Here is a 25,704-nt window from a genome sequence, read left to right as displayed (position 1 = left end):
TATAACGAAAACTGTAACAACCACAGGTGTTTGGGGAGGAAGGTGGGCTCATGTGAATCTCCAGCACTACATACCACGAACAGACGCTTTTTCAGTTCAAGGTATGTGTGGCTGTACAGACATATGTTTAGCACAGACTGAAAAACAGTCCTCCTCCAGGAGTGGTGGCTACCTGGGGGGTGGGGGAGGGACTGCAATTGCATGGAATACAGTAAGCAGAACTGCCTGCCCATCACTGACGGTCCAGTACATCCATGCAGCAACATTTTGTGAATGTATATGATGTAGACCAAGTAACCGCTTTACATATGTCAGCTATAGGTATATTTCCTAAGAATGCCATAGAAGCTTCCTTTTAGGTTGAGCGTAAGCGTTCGACCTAGTGTAAACGTTCAGTACACTTCTTATGGCTTAAAGCGATTTCATTTGTTGGTTGCAGTATCCTTTAAAAATTATTGCTTGTTATTGGTCAGTTCTGCTTTTCTCTCCCTCCTTTTTTGGTTTCAGAGCAGTGACAAACTACTGTATTATTCCACTTTGGTTTCTTTATCTGTTGCTGTGATGGACTATTTTTGTTATTTTTCTGGTGCTTCCCTTTCACTGTGGGTGTTTCAAGCTCTCCTACCATCTCCTCCCAGGTCGCTGACATGTGTTTTGGCTTTATTCCAGTGCTGTCCTCGTTTACCTCTGGCTCCTAAAATAAGTTTACTTTACAAAAGAAACACCCAGTCATTTTACTCACTGCTCACGAAAGCCACAATACGCCCTTTCTGAAAGAATGTAGCTAAACCTAGAAGCAATGATTTGAAACTATTTTAGCATCGCATCTAGAGTCTCTTGCTCCTGGGCCCCTCCCTGCTAGAACTCACAACATCGCACACAGGGCATTGCTCATCTCCTTTATTGGGGACATAAATCTTCTCAAGTTGCTCTGCTCGCAAGGCGGAATGCTTGCAAGTCTTTTCATTCTGTTAAAATAAAAATAAAAAATACTTTTCCAGCCTTAAATTCCAATTTCTGTTCAGGCATTTACACAACGCAAAGCAGTGCAGTCATCTCGTCTCCTCTCAAGGGCTTGTGATTTCTGATGCTCTGTCGGCCTTTTACAGCACCATTTCTTGCAAATTTAGCAAAACGCAATATACATTTAATATGGTTGATGCTGCATCAGTATGTTCCAAATTATATCTACTGTGCTTTGTTGCTAGCTGGCACTCTGTGCACATCGTGCTTTGTTTTTTTATTCCTAGGCCCTGATCGATTTTAATATTAAAAACACACTTGAACCTATAGCATTGTTTTTACATGAGATTTATATGACTTATGTGATATAAAATGTAAGTGCCTTACAGGCCATTCAGTAATAGCAGTTTCTTATTCATAACTGGCAGAAGTACTATCTCCACTTACATTTCACTCATTTTGACTTGTTTTACTGACCCTTGTCAAACGCAACAGGACAATTTCACACCACTCAACTTAATTTCACTTCACACCACATAATTCCACACCAAACCACATAATTCCACTCCACAGCACAGTTTTACTATACCCCACATATCCAATACACACCACAAAATTCCACATCATGCTATATAATTCAATGCCACATCACTTAAATCCCCTTCACTACACTCCACAACACATACCACTCCACATCATTACACTCATGACACAACTCCACTCAACATAATTCCACTACACACAATCCCACATAATTCCTAGCCACATAACTCCAATACACATAGCTCCACTCAACACTACACAATTTAAGCACACACAATTCAAAGTCAAACAATTCCACAGCGTACATTTCCACTCAAACCCACATAATTCCACTTTACACCACATAATTGCAATCCACACAATATAATTCAACATCATTACACATAGTTCCAATCCAATTATAACTACCCTCCACCTGTCAGTGTCTTTTTAAGTTCTCTCATGGCTGGAACTTTTGTTTTACAGCTGGACGTAGTTTGTGTTTTAAGGGCCATGTTTGTAATATTATTCTGGTAGGCCTGCTAGGCTTGAAAATGTGTAATGCACTACACTCTCTAGGGGCTAAATATATGGTTACACTGCATTACGTTCAGCCATTCTGTTTTCATGTGGTTATGCCCTTTAGGGTCTGACTATATGGTTACATGACCATGTTTCATACATATGTTATTTTTATAGTGGCGCCCTCCATTGGCTGCTTTGAGCACTACAGTCAAGATACTACAATATTAGCTGCACTTGGAAACTCGCCCTGTGGTTGAGGTGGAGTGGGCTACAGTACTCACAGGGTGCCCAGGAGTGATGTCTTGCATCTCCATGTTGGAAATCAAGCCACCTTCGGAAGCGAAGATGCCCTTGTCAGCAGCAGATGGATGAGCCTGTACCTCCTGTTCTTGATCTTCTGAGCTGAAGAGATCTGATGTTTCTTCACTGCCGGGAAAGGCATCTCAAAGCATCGAGCTCTTCAATCTCCAAGTGTCTTCTTTGAATGAAAAGACCTACAGGCTTCACAGGTAGCTTCCTCATGCTCAGGAGAAAGGCACAAGTTACAAAACTGATTGATATGTGGAAACATGGCATGGCAACAAGGACAAAAACAGAAAGGCGTCCATCCCATCACCAAGGGGATCATCAAAGAGGAATTCTAATCAAAGCACCAAGGCCCAACGGGCCACAGCAGACTTGACTCGCTGGACGAATCTGAGGTTGGTGCACTTAAGTAATGTAAAGAGAAATAACGATGATCAAATCAATACCAACGGTATTAAAGGAAGTAACCAAGTATGGGGTCGAACCGGAGTACATTTCCAAACTGAACAGCAGAAGAAAACAATGGAACCCATGATCATGCGCATTGCCAGCAAGAGAAGGAGTCACTGTACCTTGTGACTCGAAAGACTTTCTTCGGAGAAAAAAACGTGCACACATCCAAGCCCAACACTAGATGGCGGGATTATGCTAAGCATGTGAATTTACAGCCACACACGCCTAAAGCACATATTTTCACTCATGTGCTGACACGTGGGAACCAAGATTTTTATTGAAAAAGCTTTTTCAAATTATACAATTGCTGCAATTGAAGCAATATAAAAAAATAAAACAGTCTTAATGTGTTGCTGTGAGATTTTCCAGAAAACGTACAAAAATAGTTTGAATTATCTGCAAAGTATGATCAGGTCTATAACAAGAGTTCTCCTCAATCAATAAATGCTCTGCTGAAACCAATGACTGGAATTTTTTTTAAAGAATTGGCAGAGCTCAAAACAAAAAAGCTGCAAGACAGTACAGTCAGATTCACGGTAGACAAACATACTAAATACTGCTGAAATAGGATTTAACAGAACAGAAAGTATCACCAACCATAGAATATATCTGTTGCACCAGTTTGACTCAAACATGAACTTCATTTTCATTGGAAATAAATAAAATGAAATGCGAAAGAAATAAAAAGCCTGATACTTCACTTTACGATTTCCAAAAACAGGTAACGTGGCATTTTAGCAAGATCTGTGAATTTGAAATTGGGACACCAGGCTCAAACCTCTGATTCAGCTCAACATCTTTTGATTCAAGGCAAATCACTTAATCTCACCGTGCCTAAAAGACTACAAACATGAATGTGACCTTGTGTAATCTTACTGGTTCTAATGTTAAGAGTTCCAAAACCTTTCAATCTAATCTGCACTATATAAACAGATCCTTCACCTTTAAGCGATTTCTCGATTTGCAAATTTACAGACAAATCAATAGTAGTGCGTGATGTACAACTTCCATTACAGAAGCGGCTAAAAAAAAACAAAAAAAAAAACATAGCAGTGTTCCTCTGATTTTCTTTTTAACTGTTGTGCCTTTTTTAAATTAATATAGGGCTACTCGTATATATCAATTAAATTACTATTGGCAGTCTGCACAATAGCCACACAATGTGCTCCTGCATCTGTGGAGCCGGCCGAAAAGCAGTTTCGTTTTCGCTCCTTGCAGGTGCAGTGTGTCACGAGCAAAGGCCACACATCGGCAAGGTCTGGCCTTTCCATATTTGTCTGCCTGCTTGCTTGCTTTGGTAGTACGGTTCAATTCTTCCTGCAAGTATGTGTGCGGCCGAATTGGTGAGCTGAGAAAACTCTGCTCTTCCTTGCAGACAAAGTTTGTCAGGCGGGCTTAGACCATCTCTTCCTATCTGTGCAGCATAAATTGGTGACTCGATGGGATATGCTGCACAGATAAAACAAATGTATCTATTTTATCTTCATGAGCAGTTCACGGAACAGCTGTGAGCAGGGCCAGCTTTAGAACAGTTGGCGCCGGGAGCGACAATTTTTGGCACCCCCACCCCGCCCATGACTACCTCCTTGGATTCCATCACTACCACTGGGCAAAACGGACCCTCACCTCTCCATAGCCCCTTTCTCACATGCATTTCATTTGCTTAAAAACACTGGTAAAGGCTGGCCTTACTGAGAATATATATATATATCTACCCAAACAAACCCTAAAAGACTGGGGGTGGAGGGGGAACATAACATCCTAGCCTATTTTATCGAGTTTGCATGCTGCTCGTTGATGACAGCTCTTAACAGTCACTGTTCTATATTAGGGTTGTATCTTATGATCTGTGGACATTGTCTATGACAAAAGAAGCAATCCACTCAGCTATCCCATTAAACCAGGATCTGTGATCTGCACAGTACATGTTCTTTGCAGCAAGAATATAAACCCTCTGAGCTACGCTATGGAGAGTCAAAACTGCCACTAGACACACCTCTGATCTCGCTCTCTCTCTCTCTCTAGCAGAAACATTAACCACAAGAGTTGTCTTGACATTTTTGGTGCTGCCTCAAAGCTGGACGCACTAGGAACTCTGCCACAGGGGTTTTCAAATCAAGCTACTGCCTAACACAGCAGACCCCTTTGAGGCCAGCAACCCAGACCCCCCACAACCGGTCAGCACCAAGTACGGCTGTACCAGTCACACTGTCCTAAAGCAGGCTCTAGTAGTTAAAGCACCAAAGAAATATAGCAAATGCTCCTGAGCACAGAATGTTAGCAGGGTCACACATATATCTAAAAAAATAAATGAAATGTTTTATAACTAATTTGCTTCCTTTTATATGCAAATAACTGTATATTATAAAACGGAATGCACAAACCTTTAATGGCAAAACAGTGCAAGTTAAATGCTTTGTTCATCTGGGAAAGGGCAATCACTTCAGACTTCTGTGTGTGTGGCAACCAGGTTAGTCATTTGAACTGGACTGTGGAACAGTGGAGCCTGTTTATAGTGTTATAAGGAGACAGAATATGACAGGAAAAGCTCTCACTATGTACTCATGGGTTTCATCAGTGTACTACATTCAGTATAAGATACAATGCCTTTGATGTATGTGAGGGAATGGCAAACCCACTTTTAATGTATTCCTATCCTCCCTTTATCTATTCCCTACCCTGAACCCTAAAATTATCTTTACCTCCCTTTACAACTTCTGTCCCCTGGACCCTAAATTTACCCTCACATCCCTTTACCATTAGCCATCCCCAAACTCTAAAATTACCCTTACCACCCTACACCAATACCCTCCCCTCCCTTTACCACTGCTCTCCCATGAACTCTAAAATTACCCTTACCTCCCTGTATTACAACCTTGTACCCTAATACATATATACAGTTATGTACAGCTACCTTACCTACCATATTTGGTAAAAACATGAGTCGTAAAGGCAGCACTCATTTTTGGACCTGCACTTATTTTTCCTCATCAGACTTTAATCCAGAGGACACAAGTGAATATCACACAAGGGGGAAAAGGGAGGGAAGGATGGATTAACTGACAAAGGGAGTGTGCACAGATTAAAAAGAATCTGCAGGAGTGAGTTAAAGTTGTAAGGAGTATGATGGTGGATCAAAAGTAAGTTACCTCGGTATGTAGCACCCTGAAATTCGAAAGCATCACCTGCGGGCTTCTGAACAAAAGAATGGGCTCTGGCATGTATTCTTTTACAGACTAAGCACTGGCTGACACAGTTTAAAAAAATTATAGCACATAGTGTAAGAAAAACTGCACGTAGGACAAAATGTTCAAAAATATTAAGCATTTAAATAATTACAATGAGAACAAAAGTTAAGGTGAGGAGTGCAACAACAGAGGAAGGGGAAGGTGATGGCACAGGAAGGCGAGAGCCGATTTGGATAATGACCATAGTGATGGCAGAAAATCATGAGGGTGATGGCAGAGAATAGGGAGGATCATGGGATAAGAATAGAAGGAGAGGTTCATGGTAGAGGGGGAGGTGGTGACATAACAGTAATGGCAAAAGAAGGTGATGACAAGAGGGTGGTAGCAGAGAAAGGGAATATCAGAGAAGGGAGATGACTGAGAAGGATACTGAGGTTTTAAACTATAATAAACCAATATCAGAAATAAAATGTTGCAAAATTGCTGCAAAAAGTTAAACTTTGTGCCATAAAATATCCATTTTGAGGCCACACAATTTTTGGGACGGATTGGCAAGGGGTGGGGGTTATAGGAATGTCTAAAGCTACAAAAGAAAAATTTGTTTATGTAACTGTAGTCCTGTTTCCGCATCATATGTATGTTCACTAAAGTCAAACACTAGAATGGTCTCTTCTGCATTTTGCAGGACCCAGAACACCTTTGCATAGTTTTCTACCATGGAACCTAGCAGCAGAATCTCTGCTCAAGGATGTATTAGTAGGAACAAGCAATGGAAGTCTATCATAGTTCTATTTTTTTCTTAATGTATATTTAACCACTTCAGTCTGAAGGATAGCTATGTGCCACCATCCACAAAAGTATTCGTATGCCGAGGACAGCTCCAAGCTGTACTCGCACACAAGGCAGGAAATGCCTTTGGTGCGGTCAACCGAGTCCCTGTTCCTGGTGTAGGCATTAGGCCTGGCCATTTAAGTGGGGCAGCGTTTTGTTATCGGCACAGGTGGGACAATGCTAGGTGGTTGGAATTTTGTGGATTCCGGAAGATACTGGAAGATTCCATCACAGAAATGTGAGGAAAATGCATAATTTCAACAAGTACTGGGGTCTGCAACTCATGGGATCCACGCATGTGTCCCAATCCTAGATTCCCCTAGGTGTCTCGTTTTAAAAAATGTATAGGTTTGCTAGGTTTCCATAGGTGCCGGCTGAGCTAGGGCTCAAAATCCAAAGCTACCCACTATGCAAAAATCAAGTCAATTTGTGGTGGAAAAATATTATGTACCCATGTTACGTTTTAAGTTGTTTCCTGTCGCAGGCACTTGGCCTACCACACAAGTGAGCAACCATTTTATCAGAAGATTTTGGGGAAATGCTGGGTGGAAGAAAGTTTGTGCTCCAGAACTTTCCATCATAGAAATGTGAGGAAAATGTATTTTCGCTAGTCAAAATTTTAGGGGATTCTAGGTAAAACAACCTAGTGAGAGCCACAAGTCACCATATCCTGGATTCTTCTATGTATGCAGTTTTAAAAAATGTACAGGTTTCCCAAGGTGCTGGCTAAGCTGGGGCCCATAGCCCATAGCCTCCCAGTTTGCAAACAAAATGGTACGTTTCGAGTGGAAAAGTTTGATGTATCCATGTCGCATTTTGGATCATTGCCTGTTGTAGGCATTAGGCCTACCGGTACAAGTGAGGTACCATTTTTACCAGAAGACATGTATGAGCATAGAATAGTAGGATATTTGTTATTACCAATTGGATTTCACTTCATGCGTGCCTTGTAAAGGTAAGTCAGTGTGTAAGAAAGAAGACATTTTGATAAATACTCTCTAAATCGTATGCTGGTACAGATACACACAGAATCTGAGAATAACCACTGTTCCTAAACTACACATTTTGTGCACATTTCAAAAATAAACCGGTTTCCCTGATACCCATTTTTCACTCTACATATTTCACCATATGAATTAGCCCATACGCCGTACACAATGAAAAATCATTGTACAGTGCAGCTTAGTTCTTGGCTCTGGCTAACTTGGGTTCCTGGGAAAGCTCCAAACCCTATGCATCACCGCAACCAGAAAAGCCGAACGGACGTAATGGTGTATTGTTTTGTAAATTGATCAATGTGATACAAAGTTACCGGTGAACACGTTGTCACAAATGGCTATTTTTCCTATTTATTTTCAGTATTGATTTTAACTGTTTCTTTTGGAAAACCTTAAGGAACCTACACACATGACTCCCTGCTGAATTTGGAATTTTGTTTACTTTTCAGCAATTAATAGCTTTTCTGGATCACCCATGGGGTTCAAAATGGTTTCCACCACAAACTGCAAGTAGATTAAGAGCACACAAAAAATAAAAAATAAAAATGTTTTGTTTTTTCAGCTCTGCATGTTCCTGAAAACTGGGAAGATGGCAACTTTAGCACAGCACATCATTTGTTTATTGCCATTTTTATGAAATAAAAACAGACACTTTTAATCCAGAGCACTTTGTGACTATTTTTCCCCAAAACTCAAAATGCAGCTATATTTTGGCTGCTTTCCTTGTCCCGTCCAGAAGAACACACATGCCCTGGGTTCTGTTAGCATCCCAGCATGACACAAATTTAGTATGGGTAGCTTATGTGGACAAAAAGTTATGGACACCTAAGCACCACCAACCCTGAATAGCCAAAAAAAAAGGTTTAGTACTAGGGGGCAAAAGGCCTATCTGCAAAAGGGTTAAGGCTGTAGCATATTAGAAAGGGCAAGGCCACCTAAATACAATGTGTGTATGAATGTAAAAAAATAGTCAGATAGGCCTACATCGCAGGTAAAGACCAAAAGGAGACTGTGGGAAGGCACGTGCTTCCTGGTTTCTTAAAGACAATGTCTCATATGGGCTGTTTGAGAATAATTTCTACAGAGGATATCATTTGAAAAGATTTTTAAGCATTTACTCACCTACTTTGCATTTTGTCTGAGTTTCGGAATCTAGCAGTACTATTTAGTTTATGTGCGAACAGAATTCCATGTCGACTTTCTACAGATTTCAGCAATGGGGACATTCCTAACCCAAGCCGTAGTAGCTGCCATGCCTGCAGTGGGTGATGTGATGTGCTGCGACAACTACCATGCATTTTGAGAAGGTACGGGAGCTGCTTTTAGGTGAAAGGAAAGGCCAATATATTTGTTACACTATATGTACTAGGGAATCTTCTGTGATCACTAGGGACCAAACAATTAAGCAAACTTCAGACAGATCTGGCTGCAAAGAGTCACATTCTTGGGGTCCACGCCAATCCCAGGGAGGGACACCTCAGTGCTAGGTGCAGGTAGGAGATCAACTGCTGCCTCTCCATCTCCAAGCATGGAGATGCAAAGTGTGCAAAACCCTGCCCTGCTTCTGCAACAGAGGATCCTCCCAAAGCTGTAGCTTGATCAAAGGTCAGACCCTCATGCCCAGGAGTTCTTGGAGCCACACACTCCTGGCTCAACGCGGAGCAAGTAGGATAACGTGGGCCTAGTTGTTCCTGATCTTGAGAGCGGAGGACGAGAGGCTGTAGCTGGAAGGCACACAAGGGTCCTGGTCTCCTGGTTGGTGCAATAACGGAGCGCACACACAGAAAAGTAGCTCTTAGTTTTAGTTTGGCGAATATATATCTCCCCTCCGCATCGTTCCATGTTTTAATGATTGGAACCGGGAGGGATTTACGTAGCGGTATCGCTACTCCGCATTTGCAATGTGTGCCGCCGCCGGGCTCCTGGGCTGTTGGGCAGCAGGTAAAGGAGACCTTTCCCACCCAGTCCCGTCTAAGTTTGCTGGACTCCGGGTTATCAAGGTGTGCCTCTTGAATCAGAGCTATGTCCGCTCTTTTAGATTGGAGATAGGACTGCACCTTTTTCCGTTTAATGTAGCTCGTCATACCATGCACATTCCAGGAGAGGATTCGTAGTGGGTGTTTTGCGTGGGAGACGTTTCCTGACATTTTAAGTGATAGGGTGAGGTCTCAGCGATTCCGAGAGCAGTAGCAGTAGGGAGGGGGGCAGCTTCAGCCGTTGGTGTGGGGGCTATACTTGTTGCGATGTGGTGGCTTGGGGGGAGAGCAGCTGGTGGGGGTCGGGTGTTCCCACAGAAGCGAAAGAAAGAGTGGGTATAGGAAAGGTTGAGAGAGAGAGGGGGGGGGGGAGAGAAGAGGGGAGCAGAGAGGGATTATAGAGGGGAGGAGAGAGGTTGTTAGCGTTAGTATATGGAGTAAAGTAAGATGAAGTAACACAAAATACCAAAAAGAAGAGAAGAGAGGGGGAAGGCTAGGGGTCTGACGTCCCCTGAAGATAGTTCTGTAAACGGCGAGTCTGATTCCTATCGGAGCTCCCGGCGCCGCTGGTCTGATCTCAGCCGGGGAGGCAGGGGGGTGGGAAAGAGGGTCGACCGTCATTGGCTTATGACAGAAGGTTTCACTAACTCCAGAGGGAAGGGGGAGCCACGAATATGTTGGGTAGTGGCAATGGTAATAATGATGATTGGGTTTGTTATCCTGAGTGAGGAGGGGGGGGGGGTGATGTGAGAGCAGTGGGAGGGCTTAGTGTATAGAGTATCTTTGTTTTACTGGATGTTTAACATCTTGTTAGTATGATGGTGGTAGGAGGGGGGCTTGTGTTCGTATGTGGGAGGGGTCTATTTGGTGGTGGGCGGTATCTAGCGCGGTGTCTTGCACGGTTCGCATACTCTCAATGGTAGGATGGTGGAAAGTCACTATACTTGGTTAGTGTTGTCATGTGGGGTCCTGCGCTATAGGGATGATTTGACAGGGAGGGGGGTGGGGGGATGATGTTTGAGGGGGGGTGTGTTAAGATGATTGGGGGAGGGCAGGGGAAGGTAGAGGGGAGGGAGGGGGGTTGGGGGCGTATAGGACGGTGCTGGGTCGGGAGGAGGCTTTGAAGTATACTTATGTATAACAGCTTAAATACTTCCAAACTTATATATTATCACTGTAACGTATAACACAGTATCTCTGTAACCTGATAACTCTATAACATAATATACCATACTATCACATTGTCGTATGTTAGGCTTTGTGTCATAAGACATATCTTATCTTTGGCCTAAGGGTAAATAGTGGGAGTTAATAGATCCTGGACTAAGTACAGACAGTGTGAACTTCTTGATAAGCTGGATATAGCTTGTATTGTATTATTGCGTCATAATACTGTAGAGTACATTAAAGGGTTGCCAGTTTGTTAGCAAGACATTTGGTATGATAATGACAGGGCGAGGCACTGTCCCCTGTGAGAGCTGCGGGTGTCAGCGGGATCTAGTCTGAGTGCAGATGTGTGTGCTCGGTATTAGCTATAGGTAATTTATATTATGTTACTGCAGTTTGTAGCAGTACATTGTAGGGGGCATGAGTGTGTTAGTCGCCTGTTGAAAAAGGTGTCGACGGTTGTGAGGAGAGTGCACGTGTAAGTGTTCATCTATCCGTGAAGTTGATTGTGGTTGTGTTCTATAGGACAGTGTCGTGCCGGAAGGTGACTTTAAGGTGTACTTATGTGTGTTGTCTTATATTCTATGCTTCCAGTCTTATATAGTATATCTTTGTGATATGTAACAGGATATCTCTGTGGCATGGTATCTTTTGTAATAGGGTTTCGTACCGTGCTATCATACTGTTGCGTGTTAGACTTTGTATCGCAGAGCATGGTTTAGTTTTGGCCTATGGGTGAGCAGTGGGAATTAACAGGTTCTGGCCTAGGTGCTGACAGTATGAACTTCGTGCTAGGTTAGTTATAACTTGTGCTGCATTATTGCAGCATGATGCTCTGCAGTACGATAAAGGGGTGGCAGTTTGTTCATTAGATGTTTGGTAACATCGTTATAGAGCAGAGCCCTGTCTTATGTGTAAGCTGTGGATGTCGGTAAGGTCTAGTCTGCAGTTTGCGTTGTTACGATATATAACCTTATAATTATATTGTAGAGGGTATAGGCATGTTAGCCGTCTATTGACAATGGTATCAACAGCAATAAGGAAGACAGATGCAAAATCCGGATAAGTACTCATCCGTCCATGGAGTTGTCGGTGGTCGTGCTTCGGTATTCTTGCAGTTGTCTCGCATATGTGCTGTATCAGATCACCATCTCAGGGGGATACAGTTGTCAGTTTTAGAGGTGAACGAGATTTGTCTCTTTCCGATAGCTGGGTGTGAACTGCCACAGCATGCAGGATCTGACCCCTGTCATCGTGCAATCTAGCTAGTCTCTCCAGGTCCCTGCCCCTTGGGCAGGTGTCGGCGTCATATTGGACCATGCTTTCTTTCTCCAGTCCTGGGGGAAGGTTCCACTATCCTCGTCATCCCCTGAGGTACCTTGTGGTCGGCTTGTGCTAGTAGAGTCCATGGGCTGATGTTGGAAGGAGTCAAGAAAGAGTCTCAGTTCTTCGGGGTTGTAGAAATCGTTGGATACCCCGTTTTTGGTGACCCACATTCTTGCTGTAGGCATGCGATGATTGGTCGAGGCCTTGAGGTCTTATCGGAGCGTTTCAGGCCTACTCTATGTGCTCGTTGGAATTCCAACGGCGGGTCAAAGTCCAATGAGGTCAGTTTGGGAAGGGTGGAGCCCAGAAAGGCCTGTATATCTGTGCCCTCTTCGTTTTCCGGGATCCCGAGCAGGCGGATGTGGTCACTTCGACTTCAGTCCTCCATATCCATTAGTTTGCTCCTGAGGTAGAGGAGATCCTAATCTCCATCCTGGGACTTGGCTACCTGCGTTTCAAGTGACCCCATACGATGTTCCAATCCTGTCACCCTAGCTTGGAAGCCTTCAATGTCTGATTGCATGGATTTGGTCTCCAGGGCCAGTGAGGATATAGAAGCGTCCATTCCCTCTATTCAACGGCTATCGGCAGTGATCTCCTGTAGTATCCATTCCATGGTTGTGGACTGTTCCTTGTCGGGCATTGCTGTGGGCTGGATTGGGGGTAATGATGTGTGAGGTCCTGTTGTCGTGGAAGTTGGAGCGCCTCTGAAAATAGTTGTTGCAACAGCTTACCAGTGGGTTTATGATTTGGCTTGCCACTGGGCATCGCAGTGTCAGCCTGGGAGAATTACCCGGTTGAGTCCAAGGCCCTCTTCAGGATCCGGTGGGAGTAGGGGTTTACAAAGCAGTCGACACTCATCTCTCCCCTTTTTCCTTTTTTGTTGTTTGTTTTCCTCAGTTTTTTCTTTTCTTTTCCCCCCTTTATTTGTACTGTCGTAGTGGCCGCTGCAGCGTACAGCAATCACCTATTGTCGTCGGGCAGGAGGTTTATAGCGATGAGGGCGCCAGAATGATTGAGCAGGTGTGGGGCCTGTCGAAGTGTGGGTGGTGGGATGATGTTATCGAGTGGTTGTTGCGTGGCTTTGGAGGCTGTGGGACATTGATAAAACAGTGTCCACTGCTTGCCGTCGTTGTTAGATTTCATTGCAGGACTATCCTCCAGTTAAGATGCGGGGAAGTATTGGAGAAAGGGCGGGCAAGTCCCTCTTTATGTTAGTTTATCACTGGCCAGTCGTGGCCAGCGGCGTGTGTTCCTGGATGTCTTTTCTGATGATGGGCCCCTATTGATGCCTGTGGGTGCCGCGGGGCCCTTTTCACTGCTCCGGTATCTGGGTAGCCTGGGAGGGGAGGTATGTAGCAATGGAGCCTGCCCCTCTTTGCATGCTTTGTCCTCTTTTCTTTTTCCCTCTTTTTTCTCTTCTCCCTCCTATTCTTCCCTCTTGTCTTTTGGGGAGGGGGTGTGTGGCGCCTGTCTCACCCCGGTTGCTGGTTTCCCCCTTTTCCTTCTTGTTGTAGTTGTTCTATTGTTCCTTTTTTTTTTTTTTTTTTTCCCCTTTTTCCCCCCCTTTCTTTTTGTGTCCTTTCCTTTTCCCCCTCAGAGGGGGGGTTCGAGGAGGAGGGGAGCTCGATGGTCACGTGGAGGGGTGGTGCGGCGCCTCTTGTTGTTGCTGGGGCACGAGGGTTAGTACCTGTGGAGCCGGGTGATGCTGTGCCGATGGAGCCGATCCGCCTCGGGCTCTGAGGGCGCGACTCCGCCCCCCTCGACAGGGCCTCTGTTACCGAGGCATGCTGCGGGCCCTCTGGTGCACCGCAGCGAGTCTCCTCTGTAGGGGTCAGGGGCTCGACGCGCTGGGAGAGTCTCCGAGGCCCTCCATGTTGATTTTCCTTACTCTCGGTGAGTCAGCCGCGGCGATTCCACCTAGGGCTGTCGAAACGCGACTCCAACCCCTGGTTAGGCCTCCGCTATCGAGGCGTGCTGCGGGCTGTCGGATTCACGATGGCGGGCCTCCTTATTGTGGATCGGGAGCTCAATGGTTTAGAAAAGGCTCTGGTGTCATTTGGAGTGTTTGTTCGGCAGCCGCTAAGCCCCCACTGCCTCCCCGGGACCGCTGTGGCACGGAGCTCTCAACTTAGGCGGCCATCTTTCCTCGTGGCCCGGCCACACCCCCAATGTTTGCAATTAGATCATGGAAAAGGAAGTGGATGTATATCACAGAGGAGTATTAACTGAAAAAAGCATACCATGGAAAGAGGGGAATAAGATTGCTTCAAAGGGAAGGGCAAGGTTGGGGGCCTCTTTGCCAAGGGCAGGCAAACTCGCTCAGGCACCAATTCATTAAAGGTCAACATGTTCTGTTTTTAATTCCAACTGAACAAATAGGCCTAAGGGTTACTTATCCAATGTTATACCATTCGTGCATAGGATTTAATACTGAAAGCCATTCTACTGTGATCTCAATTTCCCAGAAAATGTGTACTTCAAATATTCTACATCATGAGGCTGTGTTGGTGGTGTTTTTATATTTGGTGTTACTCATACTCAAAATATTTTGCCCATGAAAGCATGGAAAAACATTCTTAACTCAGTCATTTTAGCTCCAAAAGTGATGATCCACATTCAAAAGTAATTGAAACATGTAACATTTGAAAAAAAAATAATAATTTTTGGTCCTTCAGACGCATTTCAGGTGGGCACAAATCATCGATTTTCATAAAAAAATTAGACTTTTTTGCTAACGCACAATAAGACTCCAAAGGTTGTATATGCCACTTAGCATAGTAAATAAATGCCTTTTAAGGCCTTAAACTGAGCAAATGGGCCATTTTCCTACACCTTTACTCATACACAAAACTTGTATTTTGGCCCATTGAAAGCATGAAAAACACTATACGTGCTCACTTTAGCTCCAAAAGTGATGATCCACATCCAAAATGCATAAGCAGTCAGCAGATGCAACATATGAAAAAAGAGCAATTTTTTTTTTTTTTAAACCTTCAGCAGAATTTCGTAGGGGCACAGGTCATACATTTTCATTTAAAACAGATGTTTTTGCCTCACACTAAATGACTCCAAAGGTATCTCAATTTCCATAGCAAATAAATACTTTTTAAGGCCTCATAGTTATCAGTTAGGCTATTTTCATACACTTTTACTTGTGTTCAACATCCTGTGTTTTGGCCCATTGAAATCATGAAAATCATTCTAAACATGCTCATGTTAGCTCAAAAAGTGATGACCCACAACAAAAAGTTACAAATAGATGAAAGATACAACATTTGAAAATCAACCATTATTGATCTTTAGGAGGCATTTTGTAAGGGCTTGGGTAATCAATTTGTATCACAGACTATTTCTCTAAACCATTAAACAACTCAATACTTTGTTTATATCACTTCCCATAGTGAATCATCATTTTTTAAGGATTAAAACTGAGTAAACTGTACATTACTTAAACGTTTACTCATACTTAAAAGTAAGACAAATTAACAGTTTGCCACATATTCATTTGGTACTCTTTAAAAAGTAAATAACCCATGATCCGTAAACCACTGAGAATCCGTCCTATAAAACTTGCCAGAAGTGCAAAGCCACATTTTTTCTCAAACCACTGTGCTTTAGAAAACACTTATTAGAAGGCGAAAAAAAAAAAAAACACAGACAGTTACTTACCGGGCTGCAGTCACAATTTTGATTGTGACCATGGAGAACGAGGGCAGACGCAGAATGTTTTCTCCAAATCAGTTTATCAAACAGATTATTGAGTCCTGGGATTAATTTGAATTCTGCTATCATTTTGTGAACCTAATCAAATATAAGTAAGTTTAGTGCAGAAAATATTGACTACTTTGGCCAGACAAATTCCAAAAGTAATTAGGACACCAGTTACGTGTAACTACAGTTATGCAGCTAGAGGTTGACTGTCAAATCACACGTGCCTATGCAAAATCTAACTTAAAATAGTGGGTAATGACTATAGGCGTGACAAAAGAGACTCTTCAGATCTTGAAATGTGCTCCCTCATAGTCTAGCATCAGAGATGGCTTCACATATTTTTTGCTTCTAGTCCTTTTCACTGGCTCATCCCTTTTTTGAGGCATGAACAGAAAATGGATTTGTATAATTACAACAAATGTATATAATGAGAAGTATTTGCTATTGTCCGCTATTCATGAGCACTAAGGGTTAAGAAGCTATCTTTCTTAATATTTACAATTAAGGATTAATTACTAACTGGGAATGTGACATGGAAAATGTAATAAAGTAAGGTTTGCTTTTTCAACAAACATTCATAAAGGACAGTATTTCAGAACTTAAGCATCTTAAATGCACAGTTAATCCTGATTTCATTGCTAGAATAAAGATTACTAATGAGGAATGGTAGTGGGTAATTTTAGACAAGCATAAAGTAACCATACTCTTCCCTGCTGTGCTTTTGTTTTACCAAGAGAATTGCCCAACAGCCAAACAAACCAAAACTCACATACCAAATGCAACGCTTATGACCTCAACGCTTGAGGTGAATGATGCAATTATAAATGTCATACACAATCTTACATTTGAGATTATATATCACATTATCATTACAGGAAAGAGAACTTTGAATGTACTATTTTTTAATGGCGTGATCATGTTTGCTATTTATTTAATTATTTTGTGCTTTTAGGTCTTATTTATTGGAATAAATACTGTGATGTCAAACACTGCACTTGGTGCGAGGTATGGTTTCCATGGCTAGTGTGCGAGTTATGGACAACTGAGCTAACCAGACCTGGTGAATTTAGTTGTTTTTTAAGGTTGTGTTTTGTACCCATAATTTCATTTTAATTTTCTAAGAGAATTTAAGTTGTTTTTTAAGCATATCTTTGAGTGGTAATCCCAGGCCTTGCAATAACTACACTTTAGCTGACGTTGTCAGTTATTTTCAAGGTTTTCTTTGTGGATATACAGTGTAAAGGGTCTAGGGGTTCCCCAATGAGTGGACGAGGACTTGCTACGCAATCCCCAAGTGCTTTATTTTGAGGTAGTGTGGCCAAGCAGCCTTAGGCATAACAGAGGAGTGCAAGACAGCCACAAACACACACAGTAGTCAATAAAGGAGGCACACGACTCAAAAGGAAATCCACACAATCTATAAGAACAACAATTATGTTCATATATGTTTAGGCATCAGATAAAAATCGTTCAGGTAAGTACGTTTTTAAGTAGGAATTTGTTTCAATTTAAAAAGTGCACACAGGGTAATTTCTGAGTTCTGTAATGTTATCCTATGGGAGGAAAAAAGGTCTGCCAACAGGTGCAGTACATTGATGTACAACTCCAATCTCCATGAGTTAAGGTGAGTGGTGAGCAAGGGCCAAGGTGGCACCAGCAGTGTGTGAGAGTGTGTGTGTGTGTGTGTGTGTGTGTGTGTGTGTGTGTGTGGGGGGAGGGGGGGGGGGGGGGGGGGGGGCTGGTTGCGGGTGCAAAACTGTGTTGGTGCCCAATGCATTTCAATGGATATCAGTCACTGGGAAAAGAGCCTGCAGGATCTAGCCAGGAAGTCAGTCAGGCCAAACCAACAGCGGGGCACAGGCCTCACAAAGCACAGGCACAGGTAGGCACCTTTCATCCTCTTCTCTGCAGCTCAGGGACGACAGGTGAAGAGGTGTCTTCAGGTGTAGAGTTTTCCATACCGGAGCAGTGACGTAGAGGGGGCCTGCAAGCAGAGGCTGCGGGCACCGTTGGGGAGTCCAGGAGGGGTGAAACCACACTGGACTCAGACTCTGGAGGGATGGAGAACCTTGTTGGCACCTGTGACCCACTTCAACTTGGGCAGAAGGCAAAGGGTGCAGTTGTGACTTCAGGTGTATGGTTTTGGTGGTTCCAGAGGCTTCAGAGTCCTTCCTTCGGAGTTTAGAGAACAGGTCTGCTGTTCATGGGAGGTCTTGAGTCTTTATTGAAGGCACGCAGTCCACCAATACGAGATGTCTGATACTAAACAACCATATCTTCAGTGATGCCACCATGTAGCTGTGGATCTCATATTGACCAGTGTCTAGAACACGGGTTGAAACTGGCTTCCCTGCCACCTTACTATGTCTAGGTATCAACAAAGACACAGTAGGGGCATATCTGCTCTGGCAGAGATGTCCTCACATGTAATCTAATGCACCCTGCCTTAGGGCTGTAAGGCCTGCTGTAGGGGTGACTTACATTTATTGCATGCAGTGTTAAGGGACATGGCACACAGGCTGTGTGCCACGTCATTTTCTGTCTTTTGTCTGCACAAAGACATGCAGCCTGCAATGGCAGCCTGTCATGTGCTTGGTGCAGGGTCCCTTAATGTGGCACAATTCGTGCTGCAGCCCTTGAGGACCCTCTTTAGTACCTCAGGCCCTAGGTACCAGGGTTACCATTTACTAGGATCTTACAAAGGGTGCTAAAGGGTTTTCAAATTGGGGAAAGAATTGTACAGTTTTGGGAAAGAGATCTGGCTGGTTGTCAGGAACCCAGTGCACTGTGTCAAAATTCCATCAAGTATCAGGACAGAGGGAGAGAGAGTGTGAGTGTGCGTGTGTGTGTATATATATATATATATATATAACCATGTGAAAAAGAGCCACTTTCCTACATATATATATATATATATTCACTTAAAAAGCCAAAGGTTTAAGGGACGTTACAGTAAGGCTCACATTTTAAATGTACAAAACCATAAAAATTCAGATGTTCTAATTCAAGTTATTTCAACTAGCTATAACTTGTGCCCTAAGGTAACTATATCTCGTGGCCCCGCCATGCACAGTTTTTTCATCAAATTGATATAAACAATTATGTTATCAAAGATGTCATGAGTGCTGTAATATGTGGGGTAACGAGCAGTGCAGGGCAAGGACAGGAGTTATAGTTACCTCAGGACATGATTTACAGTTACTTGAAGTAACTAAAAACAGCTTAATTTCTAACGTTTTGTATGTTTAAAATGTGAGCATAACTATAACACCACTGTCACCATTGTTTTTTCAGTGAATTTCTATGTTTTTTTTAAATGTAAAGTAATTTTAATTACTATTCGTTAATCCAGCTATAGTGGTGCGCAGCGGAGGTTGGCCACAGGGCCTGCCACACGAACCAGGCCCCGAAAACCACCACCTCCCCCGAGCCTTTTTTATATTAAAAAAGGGAGAGGGGCCACCGAGCTCCCCTCCCTAGTCTGATTTTGGCCCCATGGACCCTATCCCCTGGGGCCTGGCCACATCCTCGTGGGTGCCCTGGCCACACCGAGGGTACCTACTTTTTCTTGATGGGGACCGCAGGGGAGCCTAAAAGGTCCCTGCGGACCCAGCTGGCTCCCCGCCTCCTTTGGGAGCCAGCACTGGTCCCAAATGCAGGGGAGCTTCTAAAAATGGAGCTGCCTGCGTGCAGGAGCAATCTTTTAATCTCTTCCCCTGCTCGCATGACACCTGGCAGGGAAAGAGATGAAAACTGAGCTCCCAGCAAGCAGGAGCAGTGTTAACGCTCCCACCTGCTGGGAGTGAAGTTAGGTTTGCTTTTGCTTGGCGGGAGCTATCAGCTCACACCAAGCAAACAGCTACCTCCTGAGGGTAGGCACCTAAGGAGGTAGAAGAAGCAGGCCTTGTGAGGCGATGGTCCCTAGAGCCATGTATGGCTGGGGAGGGAGCACACATGCCCCCCTCCTTTTTTGATCGGAATGGGCCAGCACCCAGAAAGGTGGTGGTCCCTAGGGCCATATATTGCCCGGGAGGGGGGCCCGCTCCTCTTTTAATGATCAATTGGCCTCTAGGGTGCTGCTCCCCACACACCTTTAACAATAGCCTGGGGAGGAGGTGGTCCCGACACCCTGCTTTATTTTAATATAGTAGCCCCGGAGAGGTGGTATTGTATTTTTGTTGCCCCACAGACCCCATGCATTGATTTTGTAGCCCAGGGTTACACATTCCCCCCTACCACCAGCCCCCCGCAAAACCCCCCTTCCCAAAAAACACCCCAATGTCAAAGCAGAGTCCCAAAATGGCTTCCAACACTGCTTGTTTGAGGTGTAGGCAACCAATCAGATATCAGCAGGAGATCTAACTAGATCTGAAGCCTTAGATACACAGATTTATTTTCTCTTTAATATCTCAAAAACTATTGAACGGATTAACACCAAATATAAAAAAAAATGAAAAAAGCATAATCTGTGGGCCAAAAGCTACCTTTCTGCCAAATCTGGTGTAATTCTGTCCAGCAGTTTGAGCTGCAGGCGTGGCTAAAGAGTCTATGGGAATTAACAAGGGAAACACACTTTTACTGACAACCCTCATTCCCCCCCCCCACCTTTTCTCAGCCTCTGCTTGACTGATCATCCCAAAAACATTCCATGCATAACAAGACCATGGAAGGTACTTTTTTTTTACTTTTTTTTTTTTTTTTTTAAATAGAAAAGTTTGGGAAGATTCCGCAAATGGTACCAAAGATAGGCTAGTTGAAAAATGCTTTTCCTATGGAAACTAGGTCCTAACTATAACTACCAACTGGCGACCGCTAGTAATTAAAACTTAATGAGTGATTAATGAAGATCATTTCAAGATAAAAATACAGTGATAAATAAATGTAATTAAAACAATAAAACTAAGCATAGACCAGCAAGAGAGTCTCACTGACCGATGAGCAATGACCCAGCTCAAAAAGTACGACTTATTATATACAATAATGTAGGAGGGGTGTAATGTGTGAGGAAAGTGCTTTCTGCAGGAAGCAAATGTGCAAATAATTAATGAAATGCAGTAGTAATGTGGGCCAGGAGTTCAGGACTACTGCAGTAGATAGTGGGAGAGGCACTGTATCCCTGACCCAGCTGGAAATCTGAGATCACGGGATGTGTTTTTTTTGGGGGGGGGTGGGAGGTGCCTGCTGACATAGGGCTTTCTTTAAAGCCTGATCAACTGCCTATATTTTACCGTTCTGGAGATCACTCTAGGGTCCTTATAGTTTAGGGAAGCAGTTTGTGCTTGCCTGCAAGAACGCACCCCTGCCTGGATCCAGAATGTCCAGAGCCAGCGACGCCACAGATTTAGAGAACTACATATGCAGAAAACATGGGTTGCATCTTCTTTGGAGAGGCTGCATAATTTCTCTAGCTACCCTTAGCCAGGGTACTGCATGTGCATTAGTGGGGAGAACTCCAAGGAGTTATTTTAGAAAGGTTCCCTTGATCCTGCTGCTGAAGGCTTCACCCAAATATGGTTCTGGTTTTAGCTGCGTGTAACTATTTAGTACTATCCATGCATAGGCACGGTCCTAAAGAGAAGCCTTGTTCTCTAATGATGAAATTAGTCTGGACATTTTGCCGGTTGTCTTTCTAAACAACTCAAGTGTGGGCGTTGTGGACCATAGCTGAGCCAGTCCGAGCTGGTCAATGGACTTTGAGGAATTTTCAAGCTGCTGAGTGGGGTTTATTGATTTACAGCCAGATGCTGTAATTTAGGGTACATCCTTTTAGCAAACTGGAACATGTGGCACAAGATGACAAATGCTGCGCTTCCGGCTATTGTTTGTTTGGTGAGACTAAATTCTAGCCTAATCTGGGTTGCTGAGGTGTAGCTTGGTAGACAGAAACATTTTTCGACAGAAGTAGTTAACAGTGTTGTCCAGAGTGGTTGAAGGGCTCCCTAAAAGGGTTTCCCTTCCATACGCCAAGGTCGGGACTAACTTCGCCCTAGCTATTTTAAGAATGGGGCTGTAAGATCGTCCGTTCAGGTTATCGAAGAGAACCCTGAGCCCTGCGGTCAGTGCAAACACTTTTCTCTTCATTTCCTCCCTGTGTGGCTTAAAATTACATTTGTTGTCAAATGTGAGGCTAAGGTATTTACAGTTGGTGACTTCAACCTTTGTGGAGTGTAGGAACCACCTGATTTTACCACTCGTTCTTCTATAGCAATTCATAATTTTAGTTTTCTTGGTGTTAATTGTCAGGCCGTTCCTTAATGAGTAGTCATAAGTGGCATTCAGAAGGCTATGCATCCCCGTCTTGCGCTGATCAGCGCCAGATCATCGGAATACAACACATTTGACAGTAAGATGGTGCCAAGCTTTGGGGCATTAGAAATTAGCGCAGCCAAGGATGAAGAAAGGTCTGACAGAAACAGATTAGAGAATATCCAGGCCAGAATACAGCCTTCAAGATGTTGGGATGGCCTCTGAGATGCTGGCCCCGTTGTCCAGCTTTATTCTGACCAAAATGTCCACATATACGTTTTCACTTGCTCTCAATAGCATTGACAGTACGCCCCAGTTCTTTAGCTTATTACATAGCAGGTTTTGTGGGACACTGTCAAAAGCCGCTTTGTAATCTATGTAACACAGGTACAATGTTTTTTGGTTGATTTTGAGGTTTCGACTAGCAAGGTCAGTGCCGTGATGTTTGTGGACATCCCAGTTTTTTTTATTTGTGGACCCCATTTGATTGATAGGGATGATGAATCTGGTATCTGCCCAGTCAAGGAGCTGTTCCAATAGGATGCCTGCATAGTACTGCGCCTCATTGTCAATGAGGGCTATCAATTTGTAGTTTTCCGGTTTTGACATGTCCCACCCTTGAAGAGTGGTGAAATGATGGACCCTTTCCAGGACGCTGGGACTGAGGAAACTAACAGAGCACTGGTGAATAAATGGGCCATGTACCCTGCCCATTTTGCTGGGTTGGGCTTATAAATGGCTTGGGGAATTCCATTTGGGCCAGGAGCACCCAAAGTCTACCTTAATGTCCTGCTGTTTTATCGTTTCCTCGTCTAGGCTTCAACCTCCTCTGGAATGATGGGCGGTGGATCTGAGTAGAGTTACTCATCTCCCAAGCCTGCCCTGGGTTGCCTAATGTGTCTGCTTCCTTTATCGGATTATTATTAAAGTGAGCAGTAAGGAATGAGGCCCAGGCTTATTCAGACACATTTGATCCAGGGTGTAGTGGCGCTTTGTCTTTTAGGGAGTTGACAGATCGGCAGAAGGCATTTGCATTGTGGTGCTTTACGTTCCAGATGAGCTTTGCCCAGAAGCTGTTCGACAATTCCCCCTTTTTTGTCCAGATGGCCCTTTGTAACTCCTTTTTTCTTGCACCTGAGATCAGATAAGCAAGCTTCATTTTCAGGGAGCGGTCGTGCTGCTCTCATAGCTCTATTGACCTCCCTTTTCAGTGTTGCTATTTCTCTGCTCACGCACTTGTTCCAACTTTGTTGTGGAGAGCCAGTTGATGTTACAGCTGTATGGCAGTTGACTTAAGGTGTGTTGTTGGGAAGAAGTTGCTGTGGCTGTTTTCCAGTTGCTTGTCAAAGAACTCCTGTTGCTTTGAGCCAGCTTGTAATGGTTTTCAGCTTCCTGTTACGAGGAATCTATGTTGGTTGCTGACAATTTTCCCCTTCTTAGGTCACATAGGTAGACTGATCATGAAGGGTCTGCAGCTGGTGTGTTCACGGTCACCGCAAAGGCAAGTTCCAGCTCCTGCTGCAGGTAGTCACTCTCTGCTCCTTCTCCCGTTTTAAAAGAGCAAAATTGTTGGGGAAGGGAATCAAACGTGTAATAAATCAGGGAATTGCTGCTGGCAGAGTAAAAGGAAATTGGAGGCAGAAAACCACCCTGGAAGCAGCCGTTCAGGGCCCGTAGGCCCAGTTGCTCCAATTTGCTGAGCAAAACTGGGTCCCTTTGGCTTCTCCTTATCTCTGTGTCTTTCTGAACTGGAATGACCCACTGGCACTCTTGAGCCTCAATAATGTTGCTCGTTGGTGAGGAGCCTAGTAAGCAGGTACTATAATTGCCTGTTACTATAACCAGGGATGCAGATGGGATGTCCTAGTCTGATGAAGCGGTCGCACAGATTCTTCACCATGTCTGCATGCTCTTTGCAGTCTGGCGGTACATAAAGGTTAACTAATGACACTCAAAGACAGTTAGTTGCTGCTCGCCTTTTCTGCACTGCTATGTGCAATATTTGAATGTTATTCAAGTCTGGTTTTTGCTCCTTAATGCTGATCTTGATAGATGTAGACAAGTAGACTGAAAGGCCCCCTCTAGGGAGTCCAAATTTAGTTTTTTTTTTGGTCGCTAGGATTGTAGGATGTGAGAATCCTGGGATGGCAATCAGTTCTTGAGCCCAGGTCTCCTGTAAGGAAACCACTGAACACTTTTGAAGGTAGGAGAAAGTCTTGGCATTCAAGCTTGCTTGCTAATGGTGGATATTCCAGGAGCAAAGTTGGAGAGTTTGTTTAACTAGTTCCAAGGCATCTCCTTGAGCTGCCACAGTCACCTTGCCTGTTGTGGCTTGTTTAGTGCTCTTGCAATCCACTCCCACTCATTGGTAGCTGGCCCCTTCCAGTGCTGGCTCATGTCTTGATGTACTTAGTTTGATTTGCTGGTGTTTTCCTTGGTTTTGAGGGGCCCCAGACATTTCCTGGCCTGCTGCCTTTTTTCTTCTGAGCGGCTGTGTTTACCCTCATTCTAGATATTTTTCTAAAATTATGCCCCAAGCTAAAAAGTGACTACTTTCACATTGCACCTTGTCTGCCATGTCCAGTGAGCTCCAGATGACCTTTTAGGTGTTTCCCTGTTGCCCATGATTTAAGTTTACGTATTTAACATATTCTATGTCTGCTCAGGTAGCACCGGCTAGGTCTGGAATCTGTTTCAACAATGTTGTGATGTTTCCTCGATTGACAATGTCATAATTTCCTAATGAACAGTGGGTGGAACAGGGCTGCGCTGTGATCTTGTGTTTTTAAGTTCTTGCAGGGCGTGCTCTTGGAAAACACATTAATGTTAGCAGAGCTAGTGAGCCCTATACGTGTCTGCGCCTTGAAAGATCCCGCTGGTTTAATTTGAATGGTTCTCTTCAAAGTCAAGCTGGTCTTTGGGACTCCCGGGATGGATGTCAGAAATAATTATTTGAGAGGGTGGCGGACCTGTGGCTAACTCACCCTGGGTTTCATTAGCTAAGTTTGGTGGCAATAAGTTGCCTGCTGAAGGTGCATTAATAATTAAATTGTGGGTGTTTAGAATGGCACTATTTATTGTAGATGAGGTTAATGGCCCACAAAACGTTCTGTTTGCATTTTCTTTGGCTGGCTGAAGATATGGGGTTGGGAAAGGCCCTATTGTGACCCCCTGAACAGAGTTCTGGCCTTCGGCTGTTGATGCTGCTTGCACTGGAGAAGCTTTATCCTTAGTTGTGTCAGCCACTCTTCCCCTTCCCTCATTAGGGGGATTTGCTGCGTTCCTTTCTGGCACTGTGGGTGGATTTTCCAAAAATGGTGTCATTCTAGTTGGTTTCTGGAAAATCTGTATTCCATGACTTGCTTTTCTTGTCATCTTTCGGTCTTACGCCTCTGACTGCTTACGTTGGGCTTAAAGGTAGTGTGTATTGAGGTGGGCTATTGAGACCAGGCTGGCATGAATCAGTCCTACTGCTGAAGGCACTGTTTG

At 43.9% G+C, this 25,704-nt stretch overlaps 1 protein-coding gene across 3 annotated transcripts in view; it reads right to left on the bottom strand.

Moving 5' to 3' along the window:
• Nucleotides 1-25,704, bottom strand: part of TRPC4AP (transient receptor potential cation channel subfamily C member 4 associated protein) — a 561,565-nt gene that overhangs the window by 338,479 nt on the left and 197,382 nt on the right. For 2 of the 3 annotated variants that reach the window (XM_069243893.1, XM_069243894.1), the window contains exon 10: nucleotides 15,928-16,059. The exons of the other annotated variant lie outside the window; for it this stretch is intronic. In XM_069243893.1, the coding sequence (XP_069099994.1) occupies nucleotides 15,928-16,059 (132 nt within the window). The remainder of the gene's footprint in view (nucleotides 1-15,927; nucleotides 16,060-25,704) is intronic. 3 annotated transcript variants of the gene reach the window in all.

This window comes from Pleurodeles waltl, chromosome 7 (assembly GCF_031143425.1).
Source record: "Pleurodeles waltl isolate 20211129_DDA chromosome 7, aPleWal1.hap1.20221129, whole genome shotgun sequence".
In the NCBI taxonomy this organism is placed as follows: domain Eukaryota; kingdom Metazoa; phylum Chordata; class Amphibia; order Caudata; family Salamandridae; genus Pleurodeles; species Pleurodeles waltl.
This window is presented reverse-complemented; position numbering and strand designations above follow the sequence as displayed.